Below are 25824 nucleotides of genomic sequence, written 5' to 3'. Positions count from 1 at the left end.
TAGTTTCAGAGTATTTAGTTAAGACACTTTTATAAATGTTCATAATTTACTTCCCAGCAACCGACCAGCTTTGTGTTTCGCGTCCAGACGTTTCTCGATGTGATAGTAACAACTGATTCATATTATACGATGTGAATATGCTTAAAATAAAGTAAAATAATGCTTATATATGGAATGTAATACGACAATTGGGTTTATTCTCTTTTTCACATCTATTTTTACAAGTTTTCATAGTACAAGTCAACATTTTGACGTGTTATTTCGTAAAATGAACCGATGATGCCTCGACCATAGTTCGCACAAGAATGATGACGTCACGTTTTCAAATTTCATTTGAGGCCATACGCGAGCCCAGCCGGCTCAATGGAACCGGTATGGGGAGTGGGGATAATACGCTTTTAATCACTTAGGGCAGGTCTACTAATATTCATATGTCTATGCGTATAACCGATTTCCCAGATGAGCAGTGTACGTATCGAAAACATAACGCTAATTGTTCTCGCCGTTCTGCCCATTCCCCCGCTCCCCGCACTGTGGCGGACTTAAGAAACTATCGTATTCTACAATCGGCGCGGTGCAATGGGGGGGGTCCGGACCCCCAAGACCCCCCCCTTATATACGTCCGTGCCCCTACCATAACCCGTCAACAACGCTGCCCAACTGGGTGGCGATATAGTTCCCCTTGTTTTACACTGTAAAAAATTGTTGCTCGTGTTGATTACTTCCTAGAAAGCAAGTCCACGTGAATATTATCATCAATTTAATGAAGTATTAAGACTTTCCTCGTAGTAAGTATTTTAATAGCGAGATCATCAGAGTTCTATGTTTGTTTATTTTCTCGGAAACTCGCGGTCCCCAGTTGAAGGTTTGTATTCCCTGGCGCCGCTGCGTTATAGTCCGTACTCCGCGTCTTCTCTCCTCAGTTCCGTTCGTTTCTTCGCCAGTAGCAGGTCCGTCTCGCTCAGCCAAGGCAGACGCCTGTCTTTGTTGATTGTTGATTGCGGACAGTCAGAAAACAAAATCACCCACAATTTACTTCAGTTTCAGTTAATAACATAAGGAAATAAAAGTGCGAGTTGTTTTGTTCAACTGGACCCAAATAAATTGCAGGTTAGTAGAGCAGTCATTTTACGAGCTTTTTCCAACGACATATTTTGAACTTGTGGACTATTAAGTTTGCTGGGCGTCGAGCATCAAATCCCACATGCTCGCATTTCGTAGTAAACAAAGCTATTTATACAACACTGTTGTTATTTGCCGGTGTTTGTCGTATTAACACGCATTCGACTGTGCACGTGATCAATTCGATTTTAAGTGATTTTAAAAGTAATGTGGTAAATATACAAAAAAGGTACATGGTTAATACGCACTTTTAATATAAAACCACTGTGAATCAGATAGTTAACAATGAGAAGTAAGTATTTCATTTTCTGGAAATGAAAAATAAATCATTTTAGTAGCTATTTCGCAAAAAAAACGGATAATTTAACATTTTTCACTTTTCTTTACGCCATGTTTAGACATAATAATTTTTATAAGTTTTTTGTTTTTGTTTTTATTTTATTTATGTTTTAATTAAACCCAAACTAATAACCTATTTTGGGTCATAGTTTCATATTTTAGTTTGGTTTAAATAACCTTATACCTTATAACTAACCTTATACTTTGACATAAATAACATATGCCGTAATAATGCAAACATATCACAATGATAAGCTTTTGACCCGACTGTAATAGTTATTTATATCTTCCAAGTGCATGTAATAGGTACACGGTATGTTTGTAATGATTAAATAATAATAATAATAATAATAATAATAAAGTGTTTATTCCGGTATGTGGGGAGGTTAGTGCAGTCCCACACATTCCATATAGAGATACAATAAAATATATAATCAAAAACAAAAAGATAGAACAGAAAACCAAAGAAAAGAAAACAGAATAAATTGAGAATAAAATAGAATAAAATGATAAAATAATAGAATAATAGAAAGTTGAAGCCTTTAGGGAGCCGTGACTATATTAGGAGCTAGTATTTTTCTCCAGTGTGCGTCAATGCTGGAGGATGGAGTGAGGCGGGCTTCCATAGTGAGGATATTTCCAGAGCTTCTTATCCTTTCCCTTATTCCTGCCACCCTGGATATAATAAGGGCTGCATATCCGGGAACTCGCCCCTCCGTGAACATACGGGAAGCGCTGCAGTATCTGGGGAGACAAAACATTGTGCGGAAGGCGTTGTTGTACTGGACCCGTAGTCTTTCTATACTACTCTTTTTGTAGTTTGCCCATAGTTCGCACGTGTACAACGTTGCGCAGAAGGAAAGGAAGAGCGTCCTTTTTACTGCGGTACTACAAAGGCGAAATCTTCTGCTGAGCATGTTTGCTTTAACGCTGAGAGCTCTCCTTTGTCTATCAATATCATCATCGTCCATCAGATTACTGGTGATTATGTGCCCAAGGTATTTAGTTCCTTCGGTCACCTTCAAGTTCACACCGTTCAAGGTAGCTGGAGGAATATTTTTCGGGCCTTGCCCATGTCTTATGACCAATAGTGCCGTTTTAGCAGGGTTATATAACATATTTTTTTCTTCAGCATACTCTTCACAGATTTTCAGAAGAATGCGCAGTCCCCTTATAGATGGTGCCATCAGGACCATATCGTCCGCATAACTGACGTTATTCAGACACTGTCCTCCGATGTGGCAGCCTACTCCTGCATTGTTTAGCCTTTCGGTGAGTTCGTCCATGTACAGATTGAACAATATCGGTGACATGCATCCTCCCTGTCTGACGCCACTCTTTAGGAGGAAAGGTTCGGAAAAATCATCCCTCCATCTTACTAAGTTTTCCTGCTGTCTGTGCCACGAGTCGAGGATATGTATGACCTCCGATGATATGCCTCTTTCTCTGAGTTTAGCCCATAGCAGAGGGTGAGAAACCCTGTCGAAGGCCTTGCTCAGGTCTAAGAAACATGCATATGAGGTAGTCTTTTTATTCCTGTAGTATTCCAGGGTTCTTTTTACCGTAAAAATAGCAGTATCGGTAGCAGTTTGCTTTTTGAATCCCATTTGGTTGTCATGGGTTTCCAGACTGGGTCCGATACTGTTTAATAATAGACGTTCGAATAATCGTGCGATGGTAGTGGCAATTGAGATAGGTCTATAGCTGTCTTGAGAGGTAGAGTCCAACGATTTAGATTTGAGAACAGGTGTTATAATAGTTCTTGTCATATTAGTTGGTAAGTATCCGTTCTTCAAGATGTCGGTAAATAAACTCGCCAGCAGTAGAAAAATCGGTCCTCCAGCGTGTTTGATGTGTTCGGTACTCAGTCCGTCATGACCCGCTGATTTCCCAGTTTTCATTTGTCTCAGGGCGGTAATGACCATGTCTGCTGTGATCAATAAGCCGCTGTCATCATTTGTTAAACGACTCAGTGGTGGTTCGCTTGCGGGGATTGGAGAGGTCGGAGAAGAGGTGGCGAAGTGTTCTGCGAAAATGTTAGCAATAGCTTTAGTGTTCGTTTCTCCATTTATATTGCACGGAATTTTACATCGTATGTTGCAGTGTTTGTTTGTCTTATTCCAAAACTGTTTAAAGTCACGGCTATGTAAAGCTCCAGCTATTTTGTCCATTTGAATTTGTTCGGAGTCGTTTTGACATTTTTTCAATGCTAGTTTGAACGCTGCACGCTTTAACTTTCTTTCTTAAATGGCACGCTTCTTATTCTTTGGCAAAAAAAAATATAACATAAACATGTTTTATTGTTTTTTAAAGTTCAAATTAAGAATATTTTTATTGACATTATTTTGATAAATTAGAATGACGTCATAAACGCCATGGCTTTGATATTATAGCGATTTGGCTAGTCGTGGTCGTGCCGGTTAAACCAGTTTTCGTTGCTATTTTCAAGAGACAGAATACGTATTGAATGAACAAATATTCTTAAATTTTATAACTGTTATTTTACCGTTTAGTCGTGCCTCTCTGTGTTCATGGAAGCTGCGATAAGAGAGCAGAGATAAACGTTTAATATAAATTAAACATAATCACAAAAACCGTGAAAACAGCTTCAGTTGAAAACTTACCCACAAACTAACCAATATTCTTTAAACTTTAAATCGTGTTACGTTAACTTGGTTAGTAACATTAAATAGTTCGTAACAGTAAATCAAAAATAATATTTCCTCAATCTTTTATCTTAACCCTTCGAGATAATTTGTTCGCTTTTGAGAACAGCTTTCTGTTTCTCTAGGTGCACAGACAGACTGAGTCACATAGAAATTGTTGCGTCCCCTTACTGTCATGGTTAGAAATATGATTTAAACGGAGTTAGAAAGAGAAAACACCACGCTTTATATTCATATCTAGAAGTTAACAACAAAATAATTCAAATGTACTTCTTCTTCTTCTTCAATTGCGCTACAGCCCATTTCAAGCCTTGGCCTCCTTTAACATGAACCTCCACCGCCCTCTGTCCTCGGCCGTCGTCTTCCAATCTGCAACATGGAGTAGTCCTCTGGCATCTTTCCTGACATCGTCCTCCCATCTCAGCCTAGGTCTGCCCGCCTTTCGTTTGCCTTCAAATGTACACCTTTATGAAAACAAAGGTTCCGGGCGGAATTTAAGAAATAATATAAAACTTTTAAACTGAATCTTTTAATAATTATTTTTAGTTGAAAAAAATGAGATCACATTATGTCTAATAAAATATGTGTTTTTTCACTATCAGTCATTTTAGTTCGGTGTTTCGTGGGGTGAAAATGTAATTTTAATATTCCAAAAATGATATGTTTATTTCTTATAGTAAAATATGAAAACATATTTTATCACCTTTCAAAAATAGTTTTCGGATACATTTAGCAATATTGCAATTATTTGTGTTGTTTTAAAAAGCCGAAATACTCCGACCTTCTGAAAGAATATGCCAGAGACCTGCGGGATTAAAAAACGTTTCATCCACTTCAACAGAAGATAGGGAAAATGAGCACACTTTATGAATTTGTTTATCTCTTCAATGCTTCCAAAATAAACAATATTTTAAAAGCCTTTATCTTGAAAATGACTAATTTGCATAACTATTTGTGTTTTAAAAAGGCTTGACAGTAAAAAGACACAACTTCTTCACATTCTTTGCAACCATTAACCATTAGTGCAGTAGTTAACCTCGCGAACTTGATATTCCTCTTTTAGATTATCGGTTTATTAAGTCTAGCGCGAGACTTGTAGGTTATATTGATGTTCGCATGAAGCTTTTACACGGTAGGCTTTTTGTAAAGAGATAAAAATGTACCAACAGGTTTTTTTAAATTATTATTATTATTATGTTGATTATTAATAGGCATAATTTATTAGGAAAGTAAGAAGTGTTGAATTATTATCGTTTAACATACGCAGCCAAAAATAAACGGAAAATGGGAGGTAAAAGATAAGAAAAATGCCAATGTTTTCCTTTGCGGTAGAAAACACGAAAATATTATTATTGAAATCAATTATAAACAAATTCATACTTATCGATAGTTAAACACAAGTTGTTTTTTTGTGGTAAGGGGATTCAATTTATTGTTGTCCCTTGTGGGTGGTAGGTACAACGGTAGGAATGCTGGTATGGAAAATGAACACTCAATATTTTTGCCGTTTTTTTTATTGGGACAGATTTTATTTTTACCTTTCATTTTTACAGTTATAAATTGGTACGTGGTATATTTATGTGTAGGTCAACTTAATACACCCACTACAAGATTAAAAATGGCAGGTTTATAAAAACTTTTTTTATTGAATATAGTTAATACATATCAACAAACAAGTCCTGATAATCCAATTGAATTGGCTTGTCAACAGGTGCTTAAAGTTTAGTTACATATACATTTTTATAAGTTATAATTTACATTTTATATCTACAGAATCAACAATTTTTCATACATATTAAAGTAAATATTTTTTTTCCGATAGCCAATTTTTCACCATATATTTAACCTTATTCATAGACTTACATTGCATTATAGTGTCAGGTTATAAATTAAATATCTTCGGTATGTTGTATTCAAACGTTCTCTGTCCGTATGTATTATTAATTTTCGGAACTATTAACCCGTCATTGCGCGTGAATCTAGTTCTGTATTTATGTACTAATTTTTCTTTATGCTGCGGGGTAAATATATACTGAATTATGATTTTTTACCATAGAATAGCCTTATAAGGTAAAATTTTGGCACTCTGAAACAGCAACGGTGTATTATGTCTCTGTTTAAAAATATTAGGGACGACTAGTAATTTTACAATTGCGTTTTGTACAACTTGGACTATGGTAGTATTTCCCCATATGGTTAATCCATATCTTATAATAGATTCTGCCATTGACATATAAATTATTATAATTAAGTGTTTCAATTGATAGGAAAACTTAATAACGAAACCACCCAAATTAAGCAAAATATTTTTGAATAAAACTTTTCATACACAAAATTGTGTTAAACCCAGTCTAAGAATAAATAATATAATTATCTCGCTTCTCATTCGTAACCAATTATATAAGCCATAATCTTTTAATCGGGATGATTTTATTTAATTCTTATGTAAATTATTACGGTCTCAAATTATAGACTGAAGCATCTTTGAATCAAATTGGATTTTGTGTACCTTTAAGAAAATTTATTTAATACTTGTATTGATCCATTCCTGATAAGAGTACCCACACATAATTTTCTAGCACACAGTAGGTACCCACTGACTTTTATTATGTCTTCTAGGATTTTAAATAAGTACAATAATTATAAAATTAGATGTTTAGTGTGGTTGGCTTAAATCCAACATCCGAAGGAAGTGGTCGCACTGCGCACAAGTTATAGAAACAAACGAAGAATATGATCTCACTCGTTCGTCGGTGATATTTCATTCTTAACAAACTGTTGTCATTTTATAATGGGCTAATACTAACAATCAAACTTTTATAATGGGCTAATACTAACAATTAAAATTTTATAATGGGCTAATATTAACAATTAAATTTTTATAATGGGCTAATACTAACAATCAAACTTTTATAATGGCCTTATACTAACAATCGATCTTTTATAATGGGCTAATACTAACAATCAAACTTTTATAATGGACTAGTACTAACAATCAAACTTTTATAATGGGCCAATACTAACAATTAAATTTTTATAATGGGCTAATACTAACAATAAATTTTTTATAATGGGCTAATACTAACAATCAAACTTTTATAATGGGCTAATACTAACAATCAAACTTCGCTCATCTTTCAATACACACTCTTTTTAGGAAATCATTTTCTTTTCTTTGCTTCTCTTTATTGAAATTCTAAAGAGAAGCATGCTAAACTACTTTTGTAGTTTGTCAGTAGGTAACATTCTATGTAGTTTCATGGTTCATTTTCAAACGGTATATATATATATATATAATTTTTGATTTTCTATAATATGTGAATTTCAATTAGCAATATGAATATAGAAAGGCATCGATATGAATATAGAAATCAAATATATCATGGAACAAATATTATGCCGTCTCGATCAATCATAGTTCCAAGATGAATAGAGTTGAGCTAATGCAGAAAAGTCTGAGAGAAATTGCAAATTGACAGACATTGCAATTTTGTAAATGCTTTAGCTGCTTATAAAGATTCTTTGTTTGATAGATAATGTTTGTGTTATTACTTAATTTGAAAACTGCTGTATTTAGGTTAGCCATTTTTAACTTCCCGAGTGAAATTCACAATGCACCCATGAATCATGTTTCAGAGTTCATTGCGATCTCTTCCTGTTGACACCGATATAAGTACGTACCATTCTTGCAAAAAAAACCCAGACCTTTGGTACCTACGCATTGTTATGCGAGGATTTGCATTACCACTGTTCTCTTATGCTATAGATATACATTACATGCCAATATACATTTGAATCGTATAAGTAGTTAGCTATACTAGTCGCGTATTTTCCCATGTTTGTGCACGTCGGTTGAAAATCAGATAAAACGGTTCATCTCGCCGACCCTACAATAACAAACAACAAAATCATCATCGGGCAATCGGTGAATTGAATAGCAATGCATATCAACAATGAATAGAATGAAATGTGCGTACGTCAGTCTATCAGTGTCTATAACGCTCGTGGGTGCCAGAATATTGTGTTTGCGACCATATTACATAGTCGTATGAGTTATATCGATCGGCGCGGTAGTAAATAATATAAAAGTGAATTAAGCATTCAACACGCAGGTCAGTTCTTGACCTTTCCAATTCAGAGAATCATAATAGAGCATTCTGATTCTGAGAAATGTAAAGTTATGAAGTTACGTACTACTCGCTAGACACTGACTTGTCTAGTTAACGGTGAGACGGGCGGTATGCCAATCATCTGTTAGGAATGTCTCAAGGGGTGGGCGGGGTTCTACGAATGAAGAGGCGGTATTCCTTTGAACATTACAGTGTAATTTTTGTACTATTTGAATTCTTTCGTAGCTTCGAAACAGAAATTTGTTCAATCTAACTATCGTGCTCCTAGGCACTTGCTTTTGACGGGTTGTTCGTTTGTTCGTTAACATCAACGTTCGTTTTCGGTTTCTGTGAAAGTCCTATTCAAGTTCTGTTATTATATGTATAATTATAGGCTAGCTGTTTGACAGAACTGAAATATTAACAGAACTTGAAAAAATCTTTCACAGAACTTGAAAATTAACTTTGAAATTTGAAGAATCGTTCGAATTCTCCGAAACAACCCGTCCTAACTATAGCGAACTTAATCTTCTGTGCGTGGTCTTGCAGCATTCGGGTTATGTCGATTGCTTACATACCCTTGGAACGACGGGCTTACACTGCGAAAAACGTATTCAGATATATATGTGATATTGATACCAATTAATTCTACACTTTACAGCTTTCATAACAAAATGTCCATACAGGTTTGTAGGTAGTTTATTGTCATATGTCCTCGTGTTTACCGCTTCCGTGGACCTTCGGATTGCGTTGTTATGGTTAAGTACCTATATTTCCTACATTGTAACCAAATTTTTCACATTATATTTCTTATCATAAACACTATATTGTCAGATTCATAAATTTATTTCTGTTATTCTGAAATGAATTATTGCAATGGAATTCGTGCAATTTGTTATATTGATGTGAAACATCTTTTGGGGGTAAAACTGACTATTGCGTAGCAAACGGGACGACGCTCTTGCACGGAACGACGCCTCATTCGGGCAACTTCGTGACCGTCGTCTCTTTCCTCCCGGCCGCTAAAACTTTGTGCGGGATATTTGCTTATATTATCACTAAAATTTGCAGTGTTTCCATTCTAAACGATGATGAATTTATTATTTTAACACATTTATTTTTGTACATTTTAATAATAACAAAACATAACGACTTTAATTTTCACTTCCTTCAATAAAAATCAATTTCGATGCTTCACATCTGCCAGACGTCCCTCTGCTCTTCTTCGTTTCATCATATAGGATAGGTTATGTTATATTATAGTCGAAGAATAATTTGTACCATTCTGAAGATGACTTTAACGAGATGAAACCGGTTACGGTCAGTAAAATTAAAGTGGAAAAAAGTTGTATATTTTTTAAAAATTATAATCGTTCAATATTATTATTTTAAGCTTTATTTGCATTTGCCTTGATAATACCTATATCATGACGAAATGCAAAAATATTCGGATTTTCGTGAACATGTGTTACAACATGGTGATAATATATTCGCAATTTACTAAAAATTCATCAGGACACCTGGTCATTCATTTCTAAGGCCTGCAATCCCATTTTTAACCGGAATTACTAATAATTAGATTTATCGTATATTAGCAATACTCATTTTTATCTGAGTAATAGTGATTTAATTTCTAGCAACCATTTTGCATCGCGTCAGTCGCAAAACGCAAGTAAATCAATTCAACTAACCGACATTTTGATGCAGGTACCTACACCTTCCTAACTCACAAGTAACGAGCAGCGTAATGTACTTACTACATATAATATTATGTTTTCTTGTGAAGAAAGTAAAGTGTTAAACTTAAGTGTAAAACTAAAAATAAACTACGTAGTCCAGTCCCTATCGTATTTAAACTAAAGCACTATACTGCCGATATTCATGTTATTATACAAAAGGTATTAAATGTACAACGAGCAGATTCCGTTATGGTATGATGACCAAATAATTGCCTTGTTGAAAGACTTCATAAATAAACCATAAGGGAACTTATTCATGCATAGTAATTAATATAATGCAGCAAGTCCTTTAAAGGTATTGATGTACAAAAAAGGAAACTAATAACGTACAAGTATTTCAAAAGAGAAACAGAACTACCCGTGAATACTTTAAAACAACTGGAGCTTATTTGGACACATTTTGGACAATTTTCAATCCCCCCCCCCCCCCAGCTTAAGTTGGCCAAAATGTAGCCAAATTGAAGAGAATGTTAAAAAAAAATAAGGAATTATTTCAAAAGTTCCCGCGCCTTCGTAACTATGATATTCACTGAGAAAACCGTTTTGCACAGCAATTGGTTTACTCATTTTTCAATAGATATCCCCATCTCTATACAGTGCTCTAAAATTCGAAATATTTTTTAATGCTTTTTTGTTGTTTGTTTTTGGGGTGTTATGCCGTGTTGCGCTAACTCCTTCTTTAGCCGACGTTTCGGACAGCGTTGCAGTGTCCATCATCAGGGCAGATCCGGTAGATCCGAAGATGTGTTCTACCGGATCTGCCCTGATGATGGACACTGCAACGCTGTCCGAAACGTCGGCTAAAGAAGGAGTTAGCGCAACACGGCATAACACCCCAAAAACAAATAACAAAAATGCTTTTGGCCGTGAGAATCTAAAAACTCGTTTTTAAATGCTGCTTGTCGTTGAAGTAAAAATTCCAGTGAATGTTTATATTACACAAATTCTATTATGTATTGTAAACCAATATTAATCATTATTGAATTTTTTGCTTATTAAAATTTATTTCAAAGTCCTAAAATGAAAAATAAGTTTAATTTGCACCTGCCAAAAAATACTCTCTTTCAGTGCCGTATCTAAATAATCGTTAAATAATTCAGTTAAATTGATTCATAACAAAGAATTAGATACAATATTTATTACTATTCTAGAATAATTTTTAGTCATATAAATTACGATAGAAAAATTATTTGCCAAGTGAAAAACGAACAAACGTTTTTTTAATCATAACACCAACAAACTTAAGATAAATTACGAAATGTTGGTAAATTTATTGGCTTTTAACGGCAGCTAATAGTTTATATGTTTTGTATCAGTATTCGGAGGTATGATTTTTGATAATGAACGCTGTTGAATTCAAAACCAAACGTACGTATATCTCCAGCGCTCAACGCATTTTACCGTAAATATTTTGGCGCTCTTGTGCGTAATAATTGTATATCTAAACCGTTTCAATGTTCCACTCTCAGCCGATGCACATATCTACAAATAAAATGAATATAGCAGCAGAATATCAATATCTTTAGGTAAGAAATCAAATGAATTAATCAATTTCTCTTTGCTACAAGGAAAACAACTCTAGCGCCACAATATATCATGCCCACCGATGTATGTATTTTAAATACTGACTACGAGTAGCAAATGTCATCAAAATGTTGTCTGCAAAACGATAACCTTGTGTGTCACTGTATTCGTCCGACAACGAGAATATGGATTAAACACACATATGAGTGCCAACTCTAGGGAAATTTCTTGGGATTTCCAATATCGCTCTCCGCAGAACCAGACTACTTCCTAGGAAGTCACTGTTTGGGATTTTTTTAAATGACGCATTTGGCCAATATTTTTACAGATTTACTCACTAAGTAATGATGGAGACAATAAAAGTGTAGATATTTTACCTTATTCTACGTTGTTTTATATGCGTAGTTGCGTTCAGGATACAATTACTGAAACTAATGTGCGAATTGAATCCGGTTTTTATGAGAAATTTTATGAACAATTTTTTCGTGAATTATCTTTAAGGCGATGCACTACGTCGTGTAATATTTTAAATTGAGCCGCTATCAATAACACCCCTTACGTAGATAGCGATAAGGTTTCAATTCCCGCTTAACACCATCCGCCTCTTTCGATTTATGCAAGAAAAAACATGGTCAAAAACTGCCTTTTATTTTATTTTGTGGATGTTCAGACATAAATATTTAATTTTTATCCGATCATTTTATAAATAACTTAATTTTCCACACTATACAATAAAATCATAACCAAAAATGGGTTCGTAAGTAGGAGATTTTGAACTTTTAAGCAGTTTTCATAGGCCTTATACATTATTTTTTTCTGGGCTTATAAAAAACTTATCTAAAAAATACTCGATTATTTCAAAGGCCAAGATGTATTCTACTCGCAGTATTTAATTAAAGAATCTGAAACATTTCTAGGCGACCAAATTTTCAAACCAAAAACACATGATTTTGCATTACTACGCCGTTTGCGTAGTGCATCGCCTTAAGGAAAAACTTAATCAATAGCAATAATCTTGTCTTACAATCCAATTATCATTTGAACATATATCTGCAAAATGTACTTTTAACTTGTAGGTTTCTACTTCGTTATGTTTCCGGAAATTGTGTGTCATTTCTCAAGGCGATTAATGCATTCATGTTCTCACTAATACATATTTAATGGAATTTCTGCATTCAAATATCAATTAATTAAAGCCTCTGAATAATAATCCGTTAACATTTCTAGGGCATGGGAAGTCTCGATATAAATACGTCTCTTTGTTTGACAAAATAATATTTCACAATCTTAGCATATTATTTGAACTTTATAACTCCGTCATCGTATGTTGGTTTGTAGGTGTCAATTTCAGGTATTAAGTATTACGTACACAAAACCTGTTGGTTGGAAGAATACGAATTATTATCATTGTTAGTCAAATTTAGCTGAATAAAAATCAAATTAAATCTAAGACTTTTTATTCTCGTTTGTGACTTGGGTATATTTTTTAACGATTTATCAGTTAGATCTCCATCATAGGATTATTTATTAGAACTACATTCCGGTTGTAAAACAAAACAGCAAGTTGGTTCGCATTAGAACGCTGTTAACGAATATTAAAATAGGGCATGATGTTATTTTTAAATGTACTGTTATACTGGGCTGACGTTCATGTATTGATTTAAATATAAAAACCACTGTGCCTGGAATAATCTTTTTAAAGATGACATCATAGGCAGTAAGGCCGGCAGAAGACATTCCTGTGATGTATACGTTATGTATTACAGATACACCTCTAAGCTAGATGAGATAATATCACGACAAATGAAGTCTTTAAAAACTGAGCCGGTTACTGAGCAACCCATCAAGCCACGAATTCAATAAGTCAATACACATTGTGAGGTTCATGGTCCATTTTGCAAAGCGTGATGGAATCTTTCCTGTTAAATTTCTTTGTCCACCAATGACTCTGAGTTGCCAGAATTTATTGGCTCACCCCCATAGCTAAGATATTGTTTTCATTAGTTTTTTTTTAAATTATCTGCCTCTTGGAGGACTCTAGAGGACGTCATTATTACCCGCTTTACTGTAGAGCGAGCCACATCAATTTAAGTACGGTACTCACCTGAAGGGAGAGTCACGTACCTACTTCCTAAATGAAGGTTTTTTATGTCCTATATCTATTTTACCGGGTTTTTGGCATAGCAAATACATTGTTTAAAGTAATGTTATAAAAATTGTATAAATTGAATAAATATCACCAACGCCTGGAATCAATGATCTACCTTAACACAACTTTAATATGAATACTTTCTTTTTGTTGCAGATATTTGGTGAAATTAAAAGAAACTCTACTGTAGAAAGCAGCACGAAGTAAAATAAGGTTTTTTTGTACTTTGAATTGACTGCTTGACAATGCCTCACGAAGGTCACACCACCATCGAGATGTCCCGCAGGTCGCCCCAGCCCCACCACCCAACCGGAAGGGCCCACGAGAGCCCTGTGGGGCACCGTGGCCCCCTTGCCGGCGCCCACGCCGCACCAGCTCACGGGGGTCACGCTGGTAACGGGACCCACCACGCAAGGGGCAACACCCCGCACCACGCGGCGGGCGGGAATGGAGGGAATGGTGGGCACCTCTTGTCCCCTCACCATGCCCCCGCGGGGACCCACGCTACGCCCCACGCTACCCCCCACGCTACCCCCAACGCATCGGGAAGGCCCCGCACCCCCTCCCCCCATCACAGCAACACCAACCTGCACCCCAGCCCTAACAGCAACCACTCCATCAACCATGTAAGTAACCCCTTTTAAATTCGAAAAATTCATTTTCCGTTTGGGTCGCATTTTCCGTTGGGTTTCCATTACAGTTGTAATATTGGTCCGATTAGCGACATAGATGTGTTCTGCAAATGACTATGCTATCAGAAACTTCCGGCAGTAGTAGTAATCAAAGGTAGACATTTCAACGTATAATGAACAGTGGTGCTTCATGACAATGCAATAGCAATATAGGTCAGCTGTTTAATACATTTTCACCATCAAACAAAGTTATAAAACGTAACTGTTTGACTAATTTTTTTCACGATACCTAAATGATTGTTAGGCAACAACTGCAGTTTCGCTGAGTTATCGTCGAAATTATTTGAACGGACATGTTAGTTCCGCTTTTTTAAATTTTAAAGTAAATTTGGTGGAAATCGAACGATTGTTCTAAGTAGTTGTCTGTCTACCATTTACACGCCATATTACTTTTTATAGCACAAAGGATAACAAATTATTATAAGCAATAATTAGTCGCCTGAAGTATCCATACAAATTGAAAATATCTACCGAGTTAAAATAAATGCCGCTTATAGTAATTTGTTATATTTGTGCTATACATAAAAAAACCTTGTCTTATAAAACATTAGTTTATCATTAAAAAAAAAATTACATTTTAAATCCATTACATTATATATATTAGCAGAATTGATTGTTCAGCTTTGAAGGAAGAGGTTTATTCAGTTTACTCCGATCAGAAGGAGCAACAATTGCAATGATATCATTAGATAGAACATTGCATATTGCAGATCAATACGTATACAGGTATACAGACTGGTGGTGCATGATGCATCATCTTATAATACTAGATGCTATTGCAATAATAACAGGTAGAATCCTTACTTTCCTACCGCATCAGTAGACAACTACTGTTTGGTTTTATTCTTCCGGTTGTGACAGTCTTAAACACAAATATCGCACCTCTATATTTGTTAAGTCAATTAGTTTCGACTGCTCCTTTTTTTTTTGAACATACAACAAACGATGTTGCACTCCCATGAGTTATCAAACTCATTAAGGGATCGCCAATTGGTAGTTTTGAAATAGAAGAGTAAAAAAATAAAAAAAAGAGTTTTGTACAGAAAAATTAGACCCAACCTAACCCAATGTGCAGACACAATGTATGAAGAAAACATTTACAAAACATTTCACAGAAGCAACATACAGACACAACATATGAAGAATCACTTTACAGATATTTCATAAAAAAAAATTGTCTTATAAGACTATGAATTATTATAATCACTCATCTGATTTATGTACTGTTGGTGTCAAAAAGTTAAAAAAGTATCCTCAATGATGGACTATAGAAATGCATAAAAACAAAATCAGGAAAATACATTAAAAAGTACGGGCTCAAAAATAAACAGACCTAATACAAGATGTTTTACATTCAAAATACATGAGAAGATTAAAAAAGCCCATCATCTCTGGATGTACAAAGTTTGGTATTTGTATTTGGTATTTATTTATTTTAGACACTCTAGGCAATATTACGTTCTTTACAACAAAGTATTCATGTTTTTTTTTAAATAAATGTCAACAAAGTTATTACATATTGCTCTGTAACTACTTTCATAGTATCTTGAGTGCTTCTTTTGTACTCTTGTTATTATATAACCTACAATTGTCGAACTCCTTTGTACAACAGAAACTATCTAAGATAACTTGTATTGTACCTGCTTATATCATTCATACTCAGTTTATTATATTATGTACTGCACTGAAATGATTGTACTCCTGAATAACTTACCTGTAACAATGTATACATGTAAAAGCCTTCAAGGCGTAAATAAATAAATAACAACTAACAACTAAACAGTAGGTAAAACATTGTTACATATATATTATTCGGAATCGTTAAAATTTAGATTGCTAAAACTCAAATTAATTAGAGTTTAAGCAGTGGCGGCTCGCGACTTTTGGGTGTACTGCTGATATTACATACAGTGGCTTTAATGATGTTATTGTATTCGAAAAATCTTTTTTTTGTATGAAAATTTTCAGGAAATTTCAGTTTTACGGTGCGCCGCACGTATTTCCTGAAAATCTTTATACAAAAAACAGAATTTTTGAAAAAAAATTAAAAATCATTTTCGGATACAACAACACCAAACGTGTCGAATTTGTCAAACTTAACATCTTATCACACTCAAAAGTCAAGAGTCGCCACTGTTTTTAAAGACATCTTTTGCGAAGCAACTAATTTTTAGTATTTGAAAATCTGTAAATAGATTCTTGTCATCTGCCTACCACCTACGTCCTACACACAAAGTTCACTGTTCTGTTGATCTGCCTCACCAATGTATTTACGAGTATGTAGAATGGAGACCGGTTATGTTATATAATCGTCAAACCACATTATCAATTTTATTCAGAAAATCCAGTAGGTCTACAAAAAACCAAATGGCCATTATCACAACAACAAACTTTTTATTTTTATTAATTGCGAATAACATATCGCTATGTGAAGTTCTTGTTTGTGATAAATATATGGATTAATTTGCAATATGTGCATTTCAAATTTAAATAGTCGAATGTTTAACTCGTTATGTACGACAGTGAATATACAGATTTATTGAAGTATTTTTTGCGGCCTAAATCAAGGCCTTTCAAAGTGTGCGTAAACTTGTTTTATTCACATTTTGGTATTTCCGTGAATTCATACAATGTTTATTTTATGTTGTTAAAAAGCCAAACTAATAAAATATCTTTCATATTCCTCCAACGGCCATAATTTAACGAAATATGATTATGATAAAGATTGCTCTGCTCTGAATTGTCGGATTGAACTGATGAAGGTAAATAAATGCAATTCAATCTTTGTTGTTGATATGAATCATAACGTTTATGAAACTCAGAGAAATAGCTCTTCGTTTATAACATAAAAAACGTTGATAAAAAAAGTTTGTCAGTTCCTAGAAATTACCCGACCACGTGAACTTGTGGACAAAAATATCAACTATTTTTCTACGGAATAATCACCGGGCAACTTGGCCGTGAAATTACTCAATTAACCTCCATACAACGGAGAGGTAGAAACACGATAAATGTACTTAGCTCAGAATACATTAAAATGACAGTGAAGAATACTCAGGAGTCACAGCCGCACGTAGTTAGTTTTAATTTATTTGAAAAAAAACGCGGAATATTTGCGCCGCGCATTCTTTCAGATAGTTTAAAACAATATTATGATAATTTGTTTTATTATATATTACCTTTGAATTCTAAGAACTTTTCGATTGCTGGTAACTATAATGGATTAACCACGAATAAAACGCGTAGATACTAAACTTACACGGGTTTTCCTGAGGTTAGTTGAAACCATTTCCCGATAAAAATTCAGTGTTTTGTGACATAAATAAAACTTGCATGTCGTATCGCGTATGTCTTCATAATATGATTTAGGTGTCTACGTAAATACGTGTTTTATGTATCTCATATATGTGGTTTCACTTACAGGGAAAGTGTTATTATTAAATGATAAAATACACTTTGTAAAACACCACTTTTATTATGAATTAATATTAACAGCCAACCAGGTTTCGCTTAGCTCAAGCTTCGTCAGGGCTTATTATATCAACTTCCGTTAATATATAATGTCACATCACAAAGTGTTTGCTTCCTTCGATAAAAGAAAGTGTTATTGTTTCTTTTAGGATCCAGAACGAATTATCCTGTTTTCTTTCCAGATTTCTGAAAATATATGACATTGACCATGAATTTATTTGTAAATTCTAATCCTACACAAATATTAGAAGGAAAAAGAGATTTTAAATATCGATAGGTACTTGTTATATATTTAAATGACCAAAAAACAACTTGATGATGTACAATATTTCGACTCCAATGTTGCACAATGAACCTACAGTTTTGTCATGCTTTTTTGCTTTGCTTAAACATACATATGTAAATAAATACATTGTAGCGCTTAAAATCACACATATTTTAAAATAATTCGTTCTCTTTACAAAACGTCATAAAGCACATTGTTTTGTAGAGTGTTTAGTTCGTTGATTATGTCTCAAAAAAATTCAAAAGAGTAAAATCATGAGGTAATAAAATTCCCTATGGCCCGGGGGCCTTAGTAACCTTTGATATTATTTCACAATTTATCAATTAAACATATTACCTATATAGTTTATTTGCTGCACGTTCCAGAGTGGTAAATTCTTTCAGTATCGCCTTGGTGAAAGACTACCATTCAGAATCATTGAAACGGCTTTACCATGCTATTTCCCACCTACCCCTGCCCCATCTCCTTCCCCTCCCCAATACCTTCAGCGTCACAACTTCTCCCAAAGGAGGATGTCACTAATTGGCTCCAGATGGTTGTGAGCAGTTAGACTCGTTTTGCAGAACCTAATCACATTTAAAAAATACATAGAACAATGTTTACACATATGGACTACATTCCCATAAGTAGTAGTACTTTACTAAAAATATCCTTTAACATAGAACAATGTTCAGTAAATGAATTTATTTACCTTTGAAGATAATTTGTATTATTAGCGACATATCCAAAAAGTAAGCCAATAGGCGTTCTCGATTCTAGGTCCCGACCGACGACAAGCTGCCTGCGCTGTCCCGACCCCGCCGCGATCTCTCTGCCGGTGCAGGCAGTGAACCGCTCACACTCGTCATCACGGAGGGCGCCAACAATAACAATAACCACAATAACAGGGCACAACCTCTCCTGGAGAAGGACGCCAACAACCCCCAGCCACCTATTGCTGGTAAGGAAAAATCATTTTTTATAGTTGCTTTAAATAGACTGCGAAGAAAATAATCATTTTTATAATTATAAATATTAATAAAAACACTTTGTTTTAACCACCGTTGCATACATTGTATCTTGGAAAAGACCGTCGGTCCTTGAACACTTGTTTATAATAATTATTATCAATAAACAGTGGTTAAAACAATAAATAGTAAGGCTGTCCAAAATCTAGCCACAAAGAGGAGAAAACGTATACGCTGGTACAGTACCGCAATAGGAAAACATTTGCTTTGTTTTTTAGTGTTGAGTTCAGAACAACAAACAATATAAGCAACAACTTATCAATTGACAGCATCTTGAAATGCCTGACAGACTGCGGCATGATGTATTCCTCCACCTGTATTCCAACTTATTTAGAACTCACATATTCAAGTTTACATTTGAAGCATACATGTTTGTTTCAAATAATATGTATGAATTAAATAAATATATTATTTGGCTTTGGAGCCAAAGTACAAAAATGTTTGTCTATTTGTTTACGAAGATGCGTTACATTGGCGGGTGAAGTCTATTTTAATTATCAATGTGGAGAATACCTTTTTTCCCCATGTTTCTGGCTTTCACCCTTCAAGAGTGTTGTATAGTACTCTCCCAAGATTAAATGTATACTATTATAATTCAAAGTAGTTACCTACGTTCATTAGTCGCTTCAGTCTGTGTCTACTTCACTAGTTGAAAGAAACTCTAAAGTGCTTTGGTAAATAATTCCCTTTAATCAAACTTTTATAGGACCGTCGAACGCAACATATCCAGCCAACCGCCATCATAAATCTCCGTCACACATCACAAATGATTTGTTTTCTAAATTGCAAACTACTAAAGAAATATTATTGATTTCCTCAGGTTCAGAGATAGATGACCTCTCTGATGACAGCGACATCCCCAAAACGGCCGAGGCGCACCCCGGGGTGGATGACGGCTTCTTCGGCTCCCCACCCGGGGGGGAGGGAGTGGGGGAGGATTCCGGCAAGGGGGAGGGAGATTGGGAGGGGGGAGACACGGAGGATGAAGATAAGAAGGAGGGTGATGAAGACGGTAATTATAATTATCCTTCGATAGATTCATATTTTTATAAGACTGCAATACGTTTTATGTCTTCAAGATCTCATTTATAAATTTTCAAAATGTTGTAACCAAAAGTGGAACATTTACCTCCTACACGAAAATGTTCAAAAATGTTCTGTTTTCATTCAACATATTGCAATTTAAATAACAATGTGACTCTGCGTTGATTTTTAATTTAAGTTTGTGAAGCTATTTTTTCATGTTTTTATGGTCTGTTTTGCATTTTTCTCCTACATTTCTATGAATTATACTGAATCATTTCCATTAACACCCATTTATGTTATATTTGAAGCATTTTGTAAATTGTACATAATATAGTGAATATAATAGTGACTAACAGTTGGGAAGGGTTGTACAAATTATCTTCACTTTATATTATTACTAGATGCAGTACCTACCTAATGTTACACCGGCTTTATTCTGCTTTAGGGTGGCGACACATTGCGCTATACGCATCTTTTATAACACCATATCGCTCGCAATACAATCCCATACAGACCTGTCACCTGACAGATAATGTGTTTTAAGTGTGGGCGTAGCGACGATGATTCGCCGTGATTTGCTGTGATCACACGGCTGTCATCTGTCAAGGTGACAGATCCCATACAAAGAAATGATGTTCTGCGGCAGTTCCCTAATTGATCTAACTCCCTGTCCTGAGGAAGATTATAGCTTATTGTGACACCTCAACATATAATCTGCATAGACCACTCCCAAATGAGCATTAATGCGTATAACATGCTTGTGTCTTAGGTTTCAAGGGGTGGAAAAGGCGGATATGGGTAGTTTTTTGAAATTCCATATAGACAGTCACATTATGTATTTTTTATGTAGATAGATGTAGATAGATATATAAGTAGATAAATATGTAAATATACATATAAGTAGATAGATACATAACTCTTTTATCTGAGTTTATTGATACTTATATTTATACCAGTTGGTTCTAAAACGTGATGTAAAGATAAAAAAACAACTAGCTTTCTAAAAAGGTTTGAGATATCTCGCATAAATATTTGCATTACTGAAATTTTTTTTTCTTCTTGCCCAAAAATGCACTCGAACAGCGCCATTGCTGGCATCAACCTCTAGGCAGTACCTACCTACCACAAAATATCATAATTCATTTCACAACATTCTAACGGTTAAATCACCTATAATCATGGTTTCGTTTTGTCCTATGTTTGATGCTGTCTTCGTTTGAGCTTTTAACTGTCTGGTTTTCTTGTCCTTACATAATATCATGCATGATGAGCATTGTTCTATTATCATATTACTAGGTGCACTAGTGCCAGGGTCGGACTATCCACTTCTAGGGGAACACAAGCCCAAGTGGGATGGGGAAGGGAACGGGGAGAAGACCTGGACAAATGGAGATGAGGTAGACGGGATTGGAAATGGATTCAATGGTAATTATTTGGTTCAAAGCGACCTCATACATCTATTCACAATTTCACCACTGGCCTTGTTTTATGTTTTGCACTCTTTGGTTTTGGATTTCATTGCTTTTTAAAGTAGTATGTATGTATTTCACATATTTTTTGTTTGATTTTGTTGCCATTTTTACTCTTCTGTGCTAAATATTATATTAAGTTGGTAGGTAGGTACTTGCTGTATTAATTGTTTATTAAAGGATGTATGTCCAATTTACAAATTAAATAGCATGAAATTAAAAGAAAAATGTAAATCATAAGTAAATGACGGTACAATGAATACGTTGTGTTATAATATACCGTGTTCTACGCTCACTCTGCGAAACTTTGAGGGGTTACTTGACTTTGATACAGTAATACTACAACACTATTTTTTATTTATTATTACTATCACTGTTGTGTAGAATGTTTTCATATTATTATATAAATAATCCATGCATTATTGTATTACTAAATTTAACTGTTTATTCATTTATCAGATAACTTTTTACCAGGCATCACCCCCCGATTTGGATCCGAGACACCCTTCCCATATGCCCCCGAGTTCGCTCCTGGAGCGGTAAGTTTAATTTTATTACAATTAAAATTAATTTATACCCCATGTTTCACACTCATATCGGTAGACTTTGAGGCTTTTCTTTTTCAATGCCCCAAATAAAAATAGATATCAAATTCAACACTTTTATTGTAAAAAATAAACAAAAAGTACAAAGGGTATAGCTTGTAGGTACATTATATTTCTTAAAGCTAACCCAATCAACAAGAAATACTGTAGATGCATATAATATTAGTGTGTAAATATATCTACCAAAGATACAGGCATAGGTTAATGAAGTAGAATAGATATTTGATTCATGTAATCATTTGAGGTTTAGTAACATTTGTTTAAAAGGGAATGTTTTTAGAGGCGATTTAATTGAAGTGTATTGTGTATCGTCACTGCCATCTTTTATTAATACAGGCTATAGAAAATCAACTGGCATATAACATGGAAAGATAAAGATACATACTTGTTTTTGGACTTTTGCACTGGGTTAGTATATACAGTAGTATTGTTAGATTGGTACCAAACCCTGCTAAGAACAGTGCAAACGTCCGAAAGCAGGTCTCTTTAACCGTCAGTTCATTTCTACAGCACGGCCTTTTATCAATAAAGATGTCGGTGGTATCATTCATAGAAAAGTTCAACATAACGAGTGTAAGTCACAGCAATTGTAATTGCTGTATTTGCATCAATGTAGAGTTTCAAAATACATAATAATAAATCCCCAAAAATTTATCCCCCCCATTTTTTTTATAATACCTTACCCTTAAAACAGAAGGAAACCTCTGTTTTTTAATGCATGATTTTAAAAAGATTTTTATTAGTTCTGCTTAGTTATTTGAATATGAGTTTGAATAAGCATGATGATTGGTTGCAGGTTCCCCGTGTGATCCCAGACGTCAACGTATACCAGCAGAAGAAGAATCTGGCACAGGGAATGATGGACCTCGCACTGTTGTCTGCCAACGCCAACCAGCTGCGCTATGTGCTGGAGGCTGGCAGCACCTACCACCCCTATTACATACCCAGTCTCATCTTCATCTCCGCTAGCCTTATACTTCAGGTAATATATGCCATATACCCTTGCCTTCTTTATCCAAGCCAGGCTATCCCATACTCATTTAATTCACTGCCCCCCTATCGATACATTTGCTAATATAGTAAAATGTATAAAATCTGACAGTACTTATGCGATTACAGGAATGTCTGCAAAATTTGACAATTTAAACCTGAAAATGAATGGGTAATAGAAACGGAAATAGCGCCCTTGAAGTGACTTTTCATATAAGTGGCGCTGCACTAATTATTTAAGCATTATTATTTTATTAAAACACTTGGTTAAGTCCCCGGCGTAGCCGGGACTTCACAAAGCAGTTTTTAAAATCAGGCGTAGACAGTGACCTTCCTCTTGTTTTGAAGATCAATTGTGCAAGTGTTCATCAACCTTGGAATAATAATAATAATAAAATTTGCATAAAATCAAATATGTACGCCGCCCGCTCGCTGTCCGCCACAGAAATTCTTCTTTATATATTAGATAGAATAATGCCTTTTTTTTTACCAAAATAATTATCTACTTATCGATGATTGTTTTCTCACACTCGCACCTGACTTATTCAGACCCAGACAACCCATCCGGCGCTTTTAAAATTTCTGTGCCAACGGCAAAAAAAAAGCATAAATCTTACATTCTTTATAACAATAATGCTGCAGCTCTTTCTTACATACTAAATATTCGTGGACAAGCGATGTACGTAGGTCCGCTTCCCATGAAGGAAAAATGCAATCATTATCATACATCTCCCTCACTCGTATTAAAGAAATGAAACACCATTGGCCGTTGTCGTAGGAATTTTAAAAGCGCCCATTTCATGCTGGAACTTTTCTTTAGGGTGGTGGCAAAACTTTTCATCTGGGAATCAGCATATTTTCTCTTTATGAAAACCTGCAGCTCTAGTTAAATAAGTGATTGTTCAATTCTATTATATTGGGAAAGGAAGAAGTAAAGACTCCAACTGGTATTTTGTTTGTAGGTGGCAGTCGCAGTGGGGCTTCTCAAAAACAGCCAGTATGATGTGAAAAACGACGATGACATTTGCAAAGCTAATTATATTAACAATGTCACCTTAATAGGAGTTTTCCTCATAACTGTCATTAATGTTGTCCTCGGATCTTTTGTTGTAGCCCGGCGACCTTAAGGCTCTGCATTCAGGAATAAGAATATATTGTTGGTCTCTTGTTTACAGATCGCTGTTGGTGTTGGACTCATTGTTAACAGTACTTATAATGTTAAGGAACACGATGACATTTGCAAGGCCGATAAGATTAATAACTTCACCGTTATAGGAATATTCCTCATTACTGTGGTAAACGTGTTCATTGCTTCCTTTGGTGTTTCGCAACTTCCCTCGAGCAGCGTCTCAGGCGGGAGTGGAAGTTAACAGATCTCTGACAGAAGAGATATGCGTTATTGCTCACAACTATCTGATAAAGTGTGAATCCATGACTGTATTTTAGTGTCACACTCCTGATCAGCGTGAATTGAACAAAAAGGACGAAACATTGTGGAGTCATATTAAGTGTACCTGGGTATTGGGAATACCCAGGAATGAGGAATATTTTATGCTGTGAACATTCCCACTTTGAAGTAGTCATTCATTGTATTCAAATTTAAAGCTCAAAGCTGCCAGTTGTATGGTTAAAGTAACAATGGTTGTTGTAAATTGGTTTATGTCTACTTTTATATCTAATTTTCTACGAACACTTGTCAGCGAATTCATTTTAATGCATTCGTATTGCGCAGTATGTACTTTTCTAGTCCAAAATCTTGAGTCTCAAATGTTGCAACCACTGCAATCATTGTGTTGTATATTTTTGTAAAAAAAACAGTGAATATTTGTAACATCTGCAATGTATTTTACTTTATATTAGATTTTAAAGAATGGAGTTATTTTTAAAATTCTTCAAAAATTTTATAATGTTGACAAATTGTATAGACATAATTAATAATCTCTTTTTGTAAGGAATAAAATAACTTCCTAGTTGTTGTAATAACTTTTTGACTGAATTTATTAATTTCTATACTGAACTAATTTATGATAATACATATTATGTAACAAACAAAAAATTGGAAAGTATTCAAATGTAAAGTAAATGTTCAGTGGTAATTGTCCACAATGTACATATAATAATATGTTGTGTAGGTACTATGTACCTACCACCTACATATTTGTATGATAGCAAAATTATCTGAGTTGATAATAGGTACCTACCTACATTTGAATCTCTTCTCTACCCGAGAATTATTAATAAAATGCAACTGTCATTAAATTCTCATAATTATCTATGTAATATCTTAGTTTCTATTGAATATTTTAATGATAGATAAAAATATACATTTAAATACTAAATATTTGTGAGACGGGTCTTTTGAAATATGTTAATCTGAAGGATGTTAAACTATTTATTGATTTGTTTGTGGCACGGTCACAGAGTGTTTGATTACACAGGCCTGCGACCAAATTGCTTTTTTTTAAATAATGGGTGATTCTTATCTATTTTAGTGCGCTGAGTTCAGAAATGCCCCCAGTTTTTTTCCAGCACGTAAGCATTTTCCGCAAAATGCATTTTTCTGCGGGATTGCCTACCTTAAGGCGTATATTTATGAATATGCCGAAAAAATTTGTTTTTCCTATTCGGCT

The 25824-nt window shown here is 34.7% G+C and overlaps 1 protein-coding gene across 5 annotated transcripts; it reads left to right on the top strand.

Annotated features, from left to right (window-relative positions):
- Positions 1-933: 933 nt before the first annotated feature.
- Positions 934-25621, top strand: NijA (Ninjurin A). Of its 5 annotated transcripts, none has more exons than XM_089642747.1 (8): positions 934-1110; positions 13805-14274; positions 18857-19037; positions 19925-20116; positions 21427-21555; positions 22074-22138; positions 23001-23186; positions 24370-25621. In XM_089642747.1, exons 2-8 carry the CDS (start codon positions 13894-13896, stop codon positions 24562-24564), a joined length of 1329 nt encoding a protein of 442 aa, XP_089498873.1. In that variant the 5' UTR covers positions 934-1110; positions 13805-13893; the 3' UTR covers positions 24565-25621. The 5 variants fall into 5 exon arrangements, with proteins under 5 accessions (XP_089498873.1, XP_089498872.1, XP_089498874.1 ...); XM_089642746.1 differs by having other exon boundaries at positions 22059-22138; XM_089642748.1 differs by lacking the exon at positions 24370-25621 and adding an exon at positions 24157-24357 and having other exon boundaries at positions 22059-22138.
- Positions 25622-25824: the final 203 nt, after the last annotated feature.

This window comes from Hesperophylax consimilis, chromosome 18 (genome assembly GCF_061612785.1).
Source record: "Hesperophylax consimilis isolate HC1 chromosome 18, BYU_Hcon_1.0, whole genome shotgun sequence".
Classification (NCBI taxonomy): domain Eukaryota; kingdom Metazoa; phylum Arthropoda; class Insecta; order Trichoptera; family Limnephilidae; genus Hesperophylax; species Hesperophylax consimilis.
The sequence above is the reverse complement of the archived record's forward strand: the minus strand, read 5'-3'. Positions and strand labels throughout refer to the sequence as shown.